The sequence below is a fragment of the Balaenoptera borealis genome (assembly GCF_965194805.1).
Source record: "Balaenoptera borealis genome assembly, chromosome: 2".
NCBI lineage: Eukaryota > Metazoa > Chordata > Mammalia > Artiodactyla > Balaenopteridae > Balaenoptera > Balaenoptera borealis.
Window position 1 is genome coordinate 110,612,957 of NC_138867.1, and position 17,876 is coordinate 110,630,832.

Consider the following 17,876-nt stretch of genomic DNA (forward strand, 5'->3'; position numbering starts at 1 on the left):
GTTTCTGCAGTGTCAGTTGTGATTTCTCCTTTTTCATTTCTAATTTTATTGTTTTGCGTCCTCTCCCTTTTTTTCTTGATGAGTCTGGCTAAGGGTTTATCAATTTTGTTTATCTTCTCAAAGAACCAGCTTTTAGTTTTATTGATCTTTGCTATTGTTTTCTTTGATTCTGTTTCATTTATTTCTGCTCTGATCTTTATGATTTCTTTCCTTCTGCTGACTTTGGGTTTTCTTTGTTCTTCTTTCTCTAGTTGTTTTAAGTGTAGGGTTAGTTTGTTTATTTGAGATTTTTCTTGTTTCTTCAGGTGGGATTGAATTGCTATAAACTTCATTCTTAGAACTGCTTTTGCTGTGTCCCATAGATTTTGGGTTGTCGTGTTTTCATTGTCATTTGTTTCTGTGTATTTTTTTATTTCTTCTTGATTTCTTCAGTCATCTCTTGGTTATTTAGTAGCGCACTGTTTAGCCTCCATGTTTTTGTGTTTTTTACAGTTTTTTTCCTGTAATTGATTTCCAGTCTCACAGCGTTGTGGTTCAGAAAAGATGCTTGATACGATTTCAGTTTTCTTAAATTTTCTGAGGCTTGATTTGTGACCCAAGATGTGATCTTATCCTGGAGAATGTTCCTTGTGCACTTGAGAAGAAAGTGTATTCTGCCATGTTTGGGTGGAATGTTCTATAAATATCAATTAAATCTATCTGGTCTATTGTTTCATGTAAAGCTTGTGATTCCTTTTTTATTTTCTGTTTGGATGATCTGTCCATTGGTGTAAGTGTGGTGTTAAAGTCCCCCACTATTACTGCGTTACTGTCAATTTCTCCTTTCATGGTTGTTAGCATTTACCTTATATATTGAGGTGCTCCTATGTTGGGTGCATAAACATTTATAATTGTTATATCTTTTTCTTGGATTGATCTTCTGATCATTATGTAGTATCCCTCCGTATCTCTTGTAACAATTTTTATTTTAAAGTCTGTTTTATCTGATATGAGTATTGCTACTCCAGCTTTCTTTTGATTTCCATTTGTATGGAATATCTTTTTCCATCCCTTTGCTTTCAGTCTGTATGTGTCCCTAGGTCTGAAGTGGGTCTCTTGTAGACAGCATATATATTGGTCTTGATTTTGTATCCATTTATCCAGTCTGTGTCTTTTGGTTGGGGCATTTAATCCATTTACATTCAAGGTATTATTGATATGTATATTCCTATTACCATTTTCTTCATTGTTTTGGGTTTGTTTTTGCGTGTCTTTTTCTTCTCTTGTGTTTTCCGCTTAGACAAGTTTCTTTAGCATTTGTTGTAAAGCTGGTTTTGTGGTGCTGAATTCTCTTAGCTTTTGTTTGTCTGAAAAGCTTTGGACTTCCCCATCGAATCTGAATGAGATCCTTGCTGGATAGAGTAATTTTGGTTGTAGGTTTTTCTCTTTCATCACTGTAAGTATATCCTGCCATTCCTTTCAGGCCTGCAGAGATTCCACTGAAAAAATCAGCTGATAACCTCAGGGGATTCCTTTGTATGTTATTTTTTGTTTTTCCCTTGCTGCTTTTAATATTTTTTGTTTGAATTTAATTTTTGTTAGTTTGATTAATATGTGTCTTGGTGTGTTTTTCGTAGGGTTTATCCTGTATGGGACTCTGTGCTTCCTGGACTTGGGTGACTGTTTCCTTTCCCATGTTAGGGAAGTTTTCCACTATAATCTTTTCAAATATTTTCTCAGACCCTTTCTTTTTCTCTTCTTCTTCTGGGACCCCTATAATTCGAATGTTGGTGCGTTTAGTGTTGTCCCAGAGGTCTCTGAGATTGTCTTCAATTCTTTTCATTCTTTTTTCTTTATTCTGATTCTCGGCAGTTATTTCCACCATTTTGTCTTCCAGCTCACTCATTCGTTCTTCTACCTCCATTATTCTGTTATTGATTCCTTCTAGTGTATTTTTCATTTCAGTTATTGTGTTGTTCATCTCTGTTTGTTTGATCTTTAGTTCTTCTAGATCTTTGTTAAACATTTCTTGTATTTTCTCAATCTGCGCTTCCATTCTATTTGCAGGATTCTGGATTATCTTTACTATCATTACTCTGTATTCTTTTTCAGGTAGATTCCCTATTTACTCTTCATTTTGTTGGTCTTGTAGGTTTGTACCTTGCTCCTTCATCTGTGACATATTTTTTTCCCCTCTCATTTTTTTTTTCTTTATGAGTGGGATTGTGTTCCTGTTTTTTTTTACTGGTTTTTTGGCCCGAGGCTTCCAACACTGGAGTTTGTAAGCTATTGGGTATAGCTGGGTCTTGGTGCTAAGATGAGGAACTCTGTGAGAACTCACTCCAATGAATATTCCCTGGGGTCTGAGGTTCTCTGTTAGTCCAGTGGTTTGGACTCGGAGCTCCCACCGCAGGAGCTTCCGCCTGACCTTGGGCTTGCAAATCAAGATCCTGCAAAGTAAAAAATACAGTAAGACTAGGAAACTAACAGATATGTTAGAAAGAATGTAAAAATAAAAATATAGATGTATTAACAACTGGAAGGTACATCAATACCACAATAGTAAAAAAAGAGGAGGGAAAAGAAACAAAAAAAAACTTCGAGGGGAAGACCTTGACTGTGGAGAGCGGGACCTAAGCAAGGGCTAGGTTTGGGCGCTGGGCGGGCCCAGTGCTCAGGACCCACAGGGCTGGAAAAGGCCCTGAGGGCTGTGGGGAATGGGGCTTAGGCTCAAGGAACAGAAGGCGCCCAGGCGTGACCCCCACCCCTGGTCTCAGAGGGAAGGGGACCTCACCTGGGAGCCCAGAAGGCTTCCTGGGCTCGAGTGGGCAGGGCAGACGCCCTCCTCTCCTCTCCTGCTCTCTGGTCTGGGGTCTGGGAGGGCCCCTGCCGCCTGCCTCTCTTGATCTCCCTGGCCTCCCTCCTATACCCCCAAGACTAATGCATGCAGGGTGGGGTGAATGGGGTGAGGGGGCAGCGGGGGGATCCTTGGAGGGCAGGGCATCGGCCTAGGAGCTCAGCTGTCTCCCTAGGCCTGAGTGGACAGGGAAGTCGCCCTCTGTTCCTCTCCCGCTCCTCGCGGAGGGCCCCTCTCGCCTGCTTCTCCTGGTCTCCCTGGCCTCAGGGGCGCCGATCTTGCCTGGCCTCCACTTCTCCTCCCACCTCTGTACACTTACGTCCTACCGGTTCACTCTGGTGTTCCTCCCATGTCCTTGGAGGTTAGAGTTCCTCACGAGCGGCCGGCAGGCGCCCTAGTTGTGGGGAGACGCTAACTCTGCCTCTTCCCACACCACCATCTTGACTCCTAAAGTCAGTATCCAAAATACCTCATTTTAACTTTTTGGAATGTCATTGTACCCTGCTTTTAAAAATAATTATAGAACTGCACTTAAGGTATTCCTAAGGACACTGTTTTAAAATATAAAATAACAGCAAGTTTTCCCCTTTGACACTTGCATTTTTCTATTATTTTAAGAGTCCATGAGTTCAATCTGCCTGTAGTATGTTTTACTAAAGAGCTTAGTGATTCTTCTTTTGGAGAAACACAAACTTATTCTGACTAAGGGCAGCATATTTCTCCTGTGTGCTCCTTAGAACACAGGTCAAAATATCATGTACCTATTTGTAATTGATAGCATTGATGTAATTTTGTTCTCATTTTCTCTGAAAAATTCCCAAAGGTTTTCAGTATGATATTTTCTAGAATTTTTTTTTAAACCTGTGGAAACAGTTTTGTACATCTGTAGATTTCTTTTTTAATCTTTTTGGCTCTTTTAAAATGTAAATTCTATCTTAGTACCTGAAGCAATAGTCCAGTTACCATTATTGATTTTCTTAGGGTTCCAGTGGTTTGTATTTGTAATGAGTTTTAGTTTGATAGGATTTATTTGTAGTAAAGTTAATGACAGTGTATTTGTTGAAATCTTTCAGAATTTTTCCAACTTGTCACTCCACTCTCATGTAACTTTATTTAGGGTTTGTTTTTTCTGCGTTAGTTTCCTTTACTCCTCTACCCTAAGAATAGGGAAACCTGTTTAGTCTTAAGGATAAGCATACGGACACCAAAACAACTGTGGAAAGAAACAATAATTTACGGTAAGTTTGAGAGCTCCAAAGCTGTACATAAATCGGTACTCTGACTAGTCTTTAGTGGTGGACGTACATTTGTCACAGGTATTGTATTGTCATTGTTTATCTTTAATTTGCCAATGGTAATAAATATATAAGTATTACGCATTGTATGTGGCTTTTTTGTTTGTGCTAGATGTTTGGCTTGACAAAAAACTTGATAACCTAATAACGTAAGTCATCTCTTGTGAAGGTATGATAGACGCTTGGATAATACAATTTGATGTTAATTTTTGTGGCAGTGTTGGGACGGAGGAATTTGAAACAACTAAGAGAACTCTTTTTTTTTTTTTAATTTGTTTATTTTATTTATTTTTGGCTGCGTTGGGTCTTCGTTGCTGGGTGTGGACTTTCTGTAGTTGCGGCGAGCGGGGGCTACTCTTTGTTGTGGTGCACGGGCTTCTCATTGCAGTGGCTTATCTTGTTGCGGAGCACAGGCTCTAGGCACGCGAGCTTCAGTAGTTGTGGCTCCCGGGCTCTAGAGCGCAGGCTCAGTAGTTGTGGTGCATGGGCTTAGTTGCTCCGCAGCATGTGGGATCTTCCCGGACCAGGGCTCGAACCCGTGTCCCCTGCATTGGCAGGCGGATTCTTAACCACTGTGCCACCAGGGAAGCTCCTAAAAGAACTCTTTAGCATGACATACTTCTGTTGCCATAGCAAATTAATCTTGTAAAAGTTTCTCCCAGCCAAAAAAATCATTGGCTGCCGAAAATATATCGTTTTTTTTGAGGAAAATATCAAGTTAACAAAAAGTCCTAAGGCAATAGTCACAAAGCAAGTAACAATCAAATGTAAATCACCGTCATATTCTTCCTCTTGGGGGATGAATCTGAAACACAGTATCAAAGCTTGTTCTCCTCCTCACCTTTTTCCACACCCAGATTGTACTTTGTACTAATCAACTGTCATATTCCCAGGTGATGGTTTGGGATTCCATGCTGGACCAGGAAGCATGGATTACACATACTTCTCATTCTTTAAGCCTTTTAGTTACCTCCCCTCCTCCTTTTGCAAAACAGACCAGGCAGCCTGTTCAGGCAGTAAATAGGTATGGTACGCATTCCCTTCTAAAAGTTTAATCCTCTGATATACATAGCCTTCTATACTAAGAGAAAAACCTGACTAAATACAGTTTATTATATGAATGTGTTTTTTCTTTTACAATTAATAAATGTAAGTTAGAATTACTTTTCCAACTATCGACTGAAAACCCTCTGTTGTTAATCTTACTGTGTGTCATAGACTACCTTATACTGCTCCTGCTTCACTTGCCCTCTTAAATAAATATACATTATAATAAACAGACTCATGTGGTTTTGTATGTGTGCTACTTCGTCTAAGAAAGGAAGACTGACTAAAAGAATCTTTGTCCACCTGCCTAGGTAAGCATCAAGGAGACTTGTCTCTGCTCAGTTCTCTGGGTGGAGAGAAAAAAAAAATGATGCAATAGTGAAGATGATGATGATGATGATGATACTAACAAGAAAAACTTATTTATTTATTTATATTTTTAAACTTACTGTGTACTAAGCACTATTCTAAGCAATTTAAGTTTGCTCATTTAATCCTCACACCTTTGAGGTAGATAGTTATAAACTCCATTTTATAGAATTGTAATCTGAGACACACAGAGGTTAAGTAATTTGCTCAAGGTCATCCATCCAGTGAGTGGAGGAATGCAGGTTTCGAACTTAGGCTCTCTAGTTTCAGAGTCTAGGTTCTAAATCACTGCATTATTACTGTCTTTCCAAGCTTGCATCTAGATACCAGGGTGTATTATGAATGTGTACTATCCATGTGATATAAGAATCCCAAGCCAAGAAAATAAATTAAAACATATACTTGAACTTGAATACTTCATCTTATGGGTTTCTAAGCACTAGAAAGTGCATACTGCTCTTCAGGGATTGCTCCTCAACCAGGGAGCACTGGGCTTTACCAGAATAGTCAGAAAAACACTATAAAATGAGTCTATTTGATGTGTCTAAATGAAAAACTAAGACACTGAAGTAAATAAATTTTGAAAAGAACCAAATAAAATTAATTAGAAGGAAAATTGTGATTATTGAAATGAAAGTCATCATTTGGGGGAAGATATTAATAGCAAAAGTTAAATAGTAGTAGAAACAGGTGAAAGAATCATACGTAAATAAAAACGAATCTGAAGCTAGAGAGTCAGTGAAATTGGAGGCAAATGCAGACAGTCTTCAAAGCATCCATAGAGAAAAAACAAATTTACATTCAAAGGACCGAAAGTTAGATTGACAGTTGACTTCTCATCAGCAGCAGTAGTGGTCAGAATAACATCTGTAAAGGAGTGAAGGAGGGACTTCCCTGGGAGTCCAGTGGTTAAGACTTCGCCTTCTGCCCTGGTCAAGGAGCTAAGGTCCCACATGCCTCGTCGGGCCAAAAAAACCAGAAACATAAAACAGAAGCAATATTGTAACAAATTCAATAAAAACTTTAAAAAAATGGTCCACATCAAAAAAAAAAAGGACTGAAGGAAAACACTGTCAACCAAGAATTCTGTACTTAGCTAAACTGTCATGCAAAGCAGCTATATCCCAATAAAAATTAATTAAAAGAAGAAAAACCTGTCATGCAAGACTAAGGGCAAAATACAGACCTTGTGTCAATAGTTAGTGTATCTGAGTGAAGGGTACATGGGACATTTCTATTCTGTTTTACCAACTCTTCTATAAGTTATTTCAACATTAAATTGAAAAAAAACCCCACAATTTTAGAGAAACAACTGTGAAGCTAACTACTTGTAGCTCAATATTAAAAAGGATGTACTATTAAGAAAAACTCTTAAAGTAAGCACTTTATGAAGAAGGAAACTGAACTTTAAAGGAAGAATTGAGAGGCAAGAAAAAATGGTGATCAAAGAAATTGGTAAATGTGAGTAAATATTAGTAATCATCAACATTATTTGCACTTACATATGCTAAGTATAAGTATTTTGTGTAATTCTCACAACAACCATGTGGTATAGGTACTAATATTTTTCTTCAGTTTGAAAGACCTCATCCAGTCCCCAGCACAATGAATGAAAAAGGACCAAACCAAGTTACGTCTCTGTGAAATTTGAGAATTCCAAAAGTAAAGAGAAAAATCTTTAAACCTTTCAGAGAAGGGAGAAATACATCACCAGTAAGGAAACAAAAATAAAATGCCACCAGACTTCTCAGCAGCAACTCTTGAAGGTAGTAAACAGTGAAACAATGCCTTTAAAATCCTGAGGAAAAGATCTTTAACTTGGTATTCTACATTTAACCAAATGGTCAATCAAATGTCAGATGCAAGCATTTAAAACATTTTTCTTCCATGTACCCTTTCTTAATAAGCTAGTGGAATGTGTGATTTTACAAAATAAGCTGAGGAGGATGAAAAAAGGAAGAGGTGATCCTCAGAAACAGGACATCAATGTAGGAAAGGAACCGAAGGAGCATGCCTTGAGAGCAGCTAGTAAAGATTGAAGTAAGAGGCTAGGAAGTTCTGTGAAGAAACCAAAAGAAAATTTGAGTCAGTACATTTACTCACATGTTTGGGTATGTGGAAATTACAGGTCTTTTACAGGTCTAATTAAAGTGTTTTGCAGTTCTGGTATAGGTACATAGAAAAACTAAGCAAACACAAATTCTCAGGTGCTATTAACCTCAGGAAAACAAAAGATTATTCAAGAAAGGATAGCTAATTCAAATAGGTTACTCGTTTCATCAGTGGCAATTATAATAACAAGCATTGAGTATTGATTCAACCAAAAATTATTAATTATCACTTATGACCATAGTGAAAGGGAGTTTGAGGGTAGACAGTGATTAAAAAAAGACGTATCCTTATCTGTTTTAACAACATCAGTTTAAATTATCTAAAAATAACAAGAAATAGCAGTTGTCATCTTACTCATAATTATAAATATCAAAAGAAATACCTTGATAAGTTAAAAATGACTACCACTAACAGATGGAGAGGGATAGGTGTGATTTGCCATTTTAAATAGCTTTTTATTATGTATTGATTTTTAAAAATCTTTGTGCTTGTATTAATTTTTGAATAACAGTAAAGGCTTGTTTACATATAAGAAACATTTTACAGTATGGTTTTATTCACAGAACTGCAGGTAGTGGGATAGAATTTGAGTATGTGTTGCTTGGTAAACATTGCATGGTGGTGCCACCCACCAAGAAAGGTAACGCAGACACAGATATGTAAACTTAGTGTTAAAAATAATGTGTTTAAATGAACAAGGAGACCACATGAGATGTTCATTAGCAGTTGGGTGTAAATATCTACCTAGAAGCAGGAGAAAAGTTCAGAGTATTAAGATAACTTTCAATCCATGAACTGATAAATTGAGAATCTACTATGTGTCACAAAATTGTTTCTAACTCTACATAGCTAACAAAGGGTTTAAGGAGAGTGGATGAAGACATGGAAAAGGGAGAAAGAAAAAGGGAGAGAGAGAAACTGGAAAAAAAGAAAGAAGGAAAGTAGCAGGAAAGGAAAAGGAGGATTTATTGTTAAAGAGAGGAAATATGGTATTCAGTTTCATACAAGGGGGAGAAATGTGGGCATTAGAGAAGGGGACAGTAGTTTTCTTATGTTATTACTTTGCTCCGTGTTGCAAACTCTTTCAGGTTTGAGCCAATATAAGAATCTCTCCCCTACATATGTATATGTTTGGCATTAAGTACTTGAGTTTAATTAAGGCAAAAAGGAAGATGTTAGAAAGAAAAAGCCTGAGTAGACCGTGAAAATGTTACCTAACTATACCCATAAAATATTAATGTCCAAGTTAATTTATAAAGTAAACCTAAATGAAACTATGTGGGATGATAGGTTTATAATCCTGGGATAAGTAAAAGAAACCCCCGGTCCATGATGAAAATTTGTCCAAAGTAAGATAAACCACCTAATCTGTGATGGAAATTGATGTTTGACTACATAAGACTTTAAAGCTTTCATATGGGAAGTTCCCTGGCAGTCTAGTGGGTAGGACTCGGCGCTTTCACTGCCATAGCCCCGGGTTCCATCCCTGGTCAGGGAACTGAGATTCTGCAAGCCACGCAGCACAGCCAAAAAAAAAAAAAAGCTTTCATATGAAAGCTGTAAACAAAGTTAAAAAACAAAAACGATGCAACAAAATACATAGAAAACCTGTACACTGAGAACTACAGACTATTGGATGTGCCATGTTAATGGGTTAGATACTCTATTGTTAAAATGTAAATCTCCAAATAATTGTCAAAATAAATGCAATCCTAATCAGATTCAGAGGAGGCTTTTTTTGTAGAAACTGACATATTGATTCTCAAATGCATATGGAAATGCAAAGCATCTAGACAATCCAAAGTAACCTTGGAAAAGAATAATTTGGAAGACTTACCACTACTTGACTTCAAGTCTTAGTATAAATGTATAGCAGTCAAGGGACTTCCCTGGTGGTCCAGTGGTTAAGAATCCGCCTTCCGGTGTAGGAGACGCAGGTTTGATCCCTGGTCTGGGAACTAAGATCCCACATGCTGCGCAGGGCAGCTAAGCCCACACGCCGCAACTACTGAGCCTGCACGCTCTGGAGCCTGTGCACCACAACTAGAGAGAAGCCTGCATGCCACAACAAAGAGCCCGTGCACCCCAATGAAAGATCCCACGTGCCGCAACGAAGATCCCTGCATGCCACAACTAAGACCCAACACAGCCAAAAAAAAAAGTAAAATAGTAATAATAAAAAAAGTATAGCAGTCAAGATAGTCTGGTTCTAGTATAGGCATAAACCAGTGTAATAATCAGCCCAGAAATGGACACAAACCTACAGTTATATGATTTTCAGTGAAAAGTGCCAAATCAAGTCAGTAGGCAAAGAGATATCCTTCAGCAGATGAGCTGGAACAATGGGCTATCTATGTAAAAAAGGAATCTTTGACCTTTACTTTATACCACCAGAAATAACTAAAAATTGATTATAGACTGAAAAGTAAAAACTAAAAGTTCTAGAAGAAAAAATAATACAAGGAAAGCTATGTTTGGGGGATATGCAGAAATTTCTTAGAACACAAAACACAAATCATAAAAGATGAAATAGGTAAACTAGATTTTGTTAAATTAAAAATCTTAAACTCTTTGAAAGATGCTATTTTTTAAAATAGTTATTTATTTGGCCGTGTCGGGTCTTAGTTGCCGCACGAAGGATCTTCGTTGAGGCATGTGGGATCTTTTGTTCCAGTGAGCGGGCATCTTTCTAGTTGTGGCACACGGGTTTTCTCTCTAGTTGTGACATGCAGGCTCCAGGGCGTGTGGGCTCTGTAGTTGTAGTGCACGGGCTTAGTTGCCCCGCGGCATGTGGGGTCTTAGTTCCCTGACCAGGGATTGAACCCATGTCCCCTGCATTGAAAGGCGGATTCTCTACCAATGGACCACCAGGGAAGTCCCGAAAGGTGCTATTTTTTTAAAAATGGAAAGACAAAGACCAGGAAAAAATCTTCACAATACACTTACCAGACAAAGGGCTTGATCTAGAATATGTAAAGAACACAACTGAATAAGGCAACTAAATTAAAAAATGGGCAAAAGATGTGAATATACCTAACCAAAGAAGATAATATGAATGGCTAGCAAGCACATGAAAAGACTAAATACCATTAGTTATCAGGAAAGTGTAAATTAAAACCACAGCAAGGTAGTACTTCATACCCACTGGAATGACTAAAAGTAACAAGATTGACGATACAAAGTGTTGGTAGGATGTGGAACAACTGGAACTCTCATACATTGCTGGTACAAATGCAAAATGGTACAACTGATTTGGAAAACTGGTAAACGGTTTCTTATAAAGTTAAAATTATACTTAAAATATGACTCAGCAATTCTCTTTCTAGATATTTACTCAGGAGAAATGAAAATTTCTGTTTACATGGATATTTGTATACACTAATTTATAGCAGCATTATTTTTAACAGCCAAAAACTGGAAATACTAAATATGAAGTTAAATTGTGCTGTATATACACAATGGAAATCTATGTGAATTAGCTAATAGAGGCATCATGGTAAATCTCAAAAACATGCTGAATTAAAAAAGCCAGATATTAAAAAAAAAAAAAGTACCCTGTGATTACATTAACACGAAACTGTGGGAAAGACTAACCTATAAGCAGTCATTCTAAGAAAAAAAACTAACCCTCTTGGGGCTTCCCTGGTGGCGCAGTGGTTGAGAATCTGCCTGCCAATGCAGGGGACATGGGTTCGAGCCCTGGTCTGGGAAGATCCCACATGCCGCGGAGCAGCTGGGCCTGTGAGCCACAATTACTGAGCCTGCGCGTTTGGAGCCTGTGCTCCGCAACAAGAGAGGCCGCGATAGTGAGAGGCCCGCACACCGTGATGAAGAGTGGCCCCCGCTTGCCGCAACTAGAGAAAGTCCTCTCACAGAAATGAAGACCCAACACAGCCATAAATAAATAAAAATCCATGTTATAATCTGCTTCAACTCCTTACTGCAACTCAGCAGGGTTTAAATAATAAATTAAAATTACTAAAAACAAAAAACAAAAAACTAACCCTCTTATTTCAGTAGTTACATGCGCCCCTGTCTGTGCCTTTTATAACTGAGTTCAGGGAACAGTGGCTTGACTGAACTTTGATTAGCCACAGAAAAGTAGGTCTGTGATAAGTATGTAGTTTGAAAGCTCTTTTCAGAATGGGTTGGTTTTTGTATTTTTGTTTTTTCTTTCCCAATAGGATCTTGTACCTCAAGTCAATATCAAAGAATGATTTTAACTAGATTGGGACAGATTTAGTGCTGGTGTAGCTATGATATAAGCTTTACTGAGAACTCAGACTTGGTCATTGATTAGTAATTTTTGCATTTCTGGTGGAAATCTCTTTGGCATCTGGTAGAACTTCAGACCTCATCACCCCTTTCCCCACTCAAACCTCCCAAATTTTACCAGGTCCTTCAAAGTCTCTAGCAAACGGTGTTCATTTTTACTTGACATTGTATTTTGCATTTCCATCACTCTATTACAAACAACTTGAAATTGTTAGTATTTGCTTCTTTTACTTATATATTATTTAAATTGTTATTATTTAAAGATATATAAAAAATTGCATAGACCATAAATGTACTATTTAATACAAAATTATAAAGCAAGTACCTATGTAACTACCACTTAAGTCAAGAGGTAGAATATTGTCAGCGTTCCAGGAGCTCTTATGCATCTCCTCCTAATTCTTAATTCCTGCCCTCAGCCCTAACCACTTTCCTGACTTCTGTTATAATTTTCTTGCTTTACTTTTATACTTCTCTGTGCATCTCTAAACAAAGTAGTTTAGTTGAACTTGTTTTTGAAATTCGTATAAAGGAAATCATTCCATGTATATTGTTTTGTGCCTTCTTTCCCTCAATAACATGGCACTGAGAATTGTCCAGTGTGTTGGATGAAACTACCATTCATTTTCATTTTGTATAGTGTTCTTTTGTATGAATGGAGCACCATTCATTTTTTTTCAGTTTAAAATGCTATCTGTTTATTCTTTTTTTTATATATATTTGTTTATTTATTCAGTTGTGCCGGGTCCTAGTTGCGGCATGTGTGCTCCTTAGTTGTGGCGTGCGAACTCTTAGTTGCAACATGCGTGTGGGATCTAGTTCCCTGCATTGGGAGTGTGGAGTCTTAACCACTGCACCACCAGGGAAGTCCCTATTTGTTTATTCTTTTTTTAAAAAAATTTTTTAATTGAAGTATGGTTGATTTATAATGTGTTAATTTCTGCTGTATAGCAAAGTGACTCAGTTACAGACATATACATTCCTTTTCATATTCTTTTCCATTATGGTTTATCATAGGATATTGAATATAGTTCTCTGTGCTATACAGTAGGACCTTGTTGTTTATCCATTCTATATGTAATAGTTTGCATCTACTAACCCCAAACTACCAGTTCATCCCTCTCCCGCCCCCCACCCCCTTGGCAACCACAGTCTATTCTCTATGTCCATGATTCTGTTTCATAGGTAAGTTCATTTGTGTCATATGTTAGATTCCACATATAAATGATATCATATGGTATTTGTCTTGCTCTTTCTGACTTACTTCACTTAGTATGATAATCTTTAGTTGCATCCATGTTGTTGCAGATGGCATTATTTTGTTCTTTTTTATGGCTGAGTAGTATTCCATTGTATATATATACCACATCTTCTTTATCCATTCATTTGTTGATGGACATTTAGGTTGTTTCCAAGTGTTGGCTATTGTAAATAGTGCTTCTGTGAACATAGGGGTGCATGTATCTTTTTGAATTATAGTTTTGTCTGGGTATATGCCCAGGAGTGGGATTGCTGGATCATGTGGTAATTGTATTTTTAGTTTTCTGAGGACCCTCCATACTGTTTTCCATAGTGGCTGTACCAGTTTACATTCCCACCCACAGTGTAGGAGGGTTCCCTTTTCTCCACACCTTCTCCAGCGTTTGTTCTTTGTAGACTTTTTAGTTCTTTGTAGACCATTCTGACCCGTGTGAGGTGGTACCTCATTGTAGTTTTGATTTGCATTTCTCTAATAATGAGCGATGTTGAGCATCTTTTCATGTGCTTATTGACCACCTGTATTTCTTCTTTGGAGAAATGTCTCTTTAGGTCTTCTGCCCATTTTTCAATTGGGTTGTTTGTTTTTTTTCGTTGTTGAGTTGTATGAGCTGTTTGTATATTTTGGCAATTAAGCCCTTATGGGTTGCATTGTTTGCAAATATTTTCTCCCATTCCGTAGGTTGTCTCTCAGTTCATTTAAAAAACTTTTTATTTATTTTTTTGAATAGACTTTTAGGCTGTTTCCTAAAAATTTACAGCTATTACAAATTAATTATTTTTGCTACTTCATTCTGCTATTAGCTATTTTAATTTTGATAACAAATAAAAGAACATCTTGTATCAGTATAGCTGTTTATGATATATGCAGTGCCCTTGTGTACATCCTAATTTAGCCCTTATTTCAGACCTGTGACATTGGCAGTGAAGCATTCCATTTTTTATAACTAATGATAGAGCTTGTCACTTGCCCAAGTTAACATTGCTAAAAATTAGTGTAGTACTAACAACTGCCAGACATCTCTTATATCAAAGTCTAAATTCTAAACATCTGATTCTGTTTCACACAAACTGAGCATGCTCAATACCTCAACTGAGTTAAAGTATTCCACGTTAAAAAAAAGAGGGAAGGGACTTCCCTGGTGGCTCAGTGATTAAGAATCCGCCTTCCAATGCAGGGGACACGGGTTCGAGCCCTGGTCTGGGAAGATCCCACATGCCACAGAGCAACTAAGCCCGTGCGCCACAACTACTGAGCCTGTGCTCTAGAGCCCGCGAGCCACAACTACTGAGCCCGTGTGCCACAACTACGGAAGCCCGCGCGCCTAGAGCCTGTGCTCCGCAACAAGAGAAGCCACCGCAATGAGAAGCCCATGCAGCGCAATGAAGAGTAGCCCCCACTCGCCGCAACTAGAGAAAGCCCATGCGCAGCAATGAAGACCCAACGCAGCCTAAATAAATAAATAAATAAATAAATAAATAAATAAATAAATAAAAGAGGGAAGAAATTATTTGTCTTAAAAGGTATACCTCATTGCCTTGTTTTTCAAATCATGGCTTTATTGTTGTTTCTTTGGAAGTTGACCTAAACAATTTTATTAATTTGTGGGTACGATGTTGGGACATACATTTTTCATATTGTCAGAAGCGAAACTGTTCCCACAAGTATAAAGCTTATATCTGCAGCATTTGTAGGTGTGGAAAGTGAGGAGGAGGGGAGGGGACTGAGGAAGTTATATTTTTGACTGGAGAATACTACTACACTTTTTTACTCATGCCAATCTCTTAAAAGTCAAGAGACTGAACTTTTAATGCAAGGAATCTCTGCCAGTCACTAAGTGGCCTGACAGTTCACTTAAGCTTTTCTAAAATCTTATGTCTAATGAAACTATGAGTTTGTGAAATACTCTCTGGTGCTGTAGCCCAGTTTGACCCCTCATTTATGTGTGGAATGTGCTGAGCTGTGTTTAAAGCCAAGTTTAGTTGTTGATGTTGTTGCAAAGTGACACTTCTTTTGTTATCTTAAGATTTTTTTTTTTTTAAGTAAGGTTTTCAAAATGGACCTGATTTAAGCAACTTTGAGCTCAGGAAGTGAAAGTACCTGTTAATATATTTATTATTAGTGGTAGTATTGAAATTTTTTGTGACAGATTCAATACTTCTCTATAAGGTGTTTATGTATAAATGTGTTATAAGTATATATACATTTGAAAAAAATTCTAAAAAGGAATTTTGTTTAGAAAAGCAAGAAAATGGAAAAAGTGTATTGGTATGATATTCCAAGGCATGTTTGAAACATTTTTAGATTTATATGTTTACTTAACAAATAAAAACCTGTGGAGTTGCAAGCATCCCCTTGGTTTGAAAATGTATTTCATCATATCTATTATCTAGGTCGATATTCTTAAGTATCCTTTCTGTCTTATCTCCGAAAATAAAAGCACAAATTATTGTACTTTAAACAGTCATTCTTCAACTAAATATTAAGAAGGAGGAAATATTGTGAATGTCATTTTCAAAGTAGTACATGGGAATGGGAAAATGTATATTTTGAAATTTGCAAAATAAGGAACAGCTTTACTCTAAATAGGAAGGAAATTTGAATTTGCGAAAATGTTGATTGTAAATATGGAAGTCATCTATTACTTTTAAGTGTTAAACAGAAGGAATGTATACAACTCAGTTAAAAATAGAAGAAAATAGAACACCTTACCATGTAAAATTAGTATTTGAAGGCGGTTTCTGGCAAAGGTAAATTACAAATAAAAAGGAAATTGCTAGCTCTATATGTAGATGAGAAAATATGATGATGGAGTAAATCAAATAATAGATTTTAAAACCTCAGATCTCAAATCCAGTAGATCTGAAGCAGAGTAATTCACGTTTGTATGTGCTGCATCAGCAGTGATGAGCATAAGGAATTTTCAGTTTCAAACAAAGGCATATTTGTTTTCATAAAATTGGTTAAAAGAGATTTCACAATGATATTTTAATGGCCATGGTCTTTGATTCAGGGAGGAATTAAGCTTGTTAAGTAAATAGCCCTGAAATAATATTCATGATGTTGTGAATTTAACCCTTTGCTCTTACATTCTCGCTAAGGAAGTAAATGAAACATACAATTCTTTTGAGCTTATAAACCTTCATAGTATTTGCCCAATTCATTGGACAGAGCCAATTGCAAGACTGCTACTTCTTTGTTTAGGAGTTTGGGTGACATAAGGAATGTTCACCTCTCCTTGAAAATAAGCATTCCAGGTTCTGAATTTTACTGTGGCAAGAATGTACATTTTCTTCCTTCTTATCTTCCTCTTTGAACATATGTTTAGATCTTAACATGTCATTGTCCTCTAGTATGTTGGAGGACATGTCCTCTGGACTGTGTAGAATCAGGGTCCTAAATTCATGCCTTATTACCCATATTTGTGATATTGAACATATATGCATTAATCTTCATTGAAGATCTTCTATACAAATATAAAAATAACTGTCATTTATGTCTTACAAGGTTTAGAGTCATGGCTTTGGGGAAAGCTTTTACAGTCATAAAATAGAATGCTCTATGAAGGCAAGGATTACTGTCTCTTTTCAACTGCTGTATTCCTAATACCTGACACTGAGAAAGTACTCAAATATTTTTTTATTGAATGAATATCAGTTTATTAAAATCTTGATTTTTTTTTTCAGTGTTTACTTTTTGGGGAAATAGTCTTAATTTTATCACAGATTTAAGAAATAAAAGCTTCTAAGGGTAAGATAAGTAAAGTAACTTCTTTTCTTTTCTTCTTTTTTTCTAGACTACCTGTTAAGGTCCTGAGTCAAGACAACAATTTTTATACCTTTCCTGGTGGTTCAGAAACGAGTCTCTGTAGAATCAGAAGCAAAGAAAGGAAACAATCTGACCTTTTCTTTGTTAGATTGACTATATAAGATACTTGACTTCCAGGAACAAAAACACAGAGAAGTAATAAAGTTATTATTTTGGCATCTTTGGACATTTATCATATTGAGAAGCCTGCTTTGTGAAGCTTCCTGAGTTGAGATTTGGAAACTTCATTGGTGCTCATTTATAACTTGGACTGTAAGCATGAGTGAATTCTGGTTGTGTTTCAACTGCTGTATTGCAGAACAGCCTCAACCTGTAAGTATGAAGTAATACATGTACAGAGTGGGTGGGGTGCTTATTAAACATAATGCTGGTTCTCAAGTTGAGAATCAGGACCCCAGCAGTGACGGCAGGGCAGTTCTAAGGCCTGTCAGTGGAATTCTGAACATCTGGTTAAAGAAAGAAAAAAAAAAAAAAAAGTAAATGTGTTTTGAGTTAATGCCATGTGTGAGGAACTGTGCTAGACCATTGTGTATGATTGAGAAGGTTATGCTCTTATACCAAATAGACCAGCTTCTGGAGGAGCCATGAGAGGAGAGGGAGACAATCTGAGGTAGAACAGCCAAGTCAGCTTTGGAAATCAGTGGTGGAAGATGTCATAGCTAGGTTGCCTCACATCCGTCTCGATTTACCATCTCATTTTTCTCACAGCAGCTCTCTGAGGAAGATACCATTATCCTTATTTTTCAGTTGAAATAGGTTCAGTTTTTTGCCCAAAGTCATATGGATAGTAAGTAGTCTTGGCTGACTTCTTCTTGGTACCTGCCCCACTTTTATCCCTTCTAACGTGTGCACATTT

The 17,876-nt window shown here is 37.1% G+C and overlaps 2 protein-coding genes across 3 annotated transcripts in view; both read left to right on the forward strand.

Moving 5' to 3' along the window:
* LYRM7 (LYR motif containing 7) overlaps positions 1–17,072 on the forward strand; it is a 169,672-nt gene extending 152,600 nt beyond the window's left edge. Inside the window, exon 5 of the mRNA XM_082380799.1 lies at positions 16,989–17,072. Coding sequence (XP_082236925.1) covers positions 16,989–17,008 — 20 coding nt within the window. The 3' untranslated portion in view covers positions 17,009–17,072. The remainder of the gene's footprint in view (positions 1–16,988) is intronic.
* A 118-nt stretch (positions 17,073–17,190) lies between these two features.
* The window catches only part of CDC42SE2 (CDC42 small effector 2), a 52,747-nt gene continuing 52,061 nt past the window's right edge, over positions 17,191–17,876 (forward strand). For both annotated transcript variants that reach the window (XM_082380801.1, XM_082380802.1), the window contains exon 1: positions 17,191–17,332. In XM_082380801.1, coding sequence (XP_082236927.1) covers positions 17,279–17,332 — 54 coding nt within the window. In that variant the 5' untranslated portion in view covers positions 17,191–17,278. The remainder of the gene's footprint in view (positions 17,333–17,876) is intronic.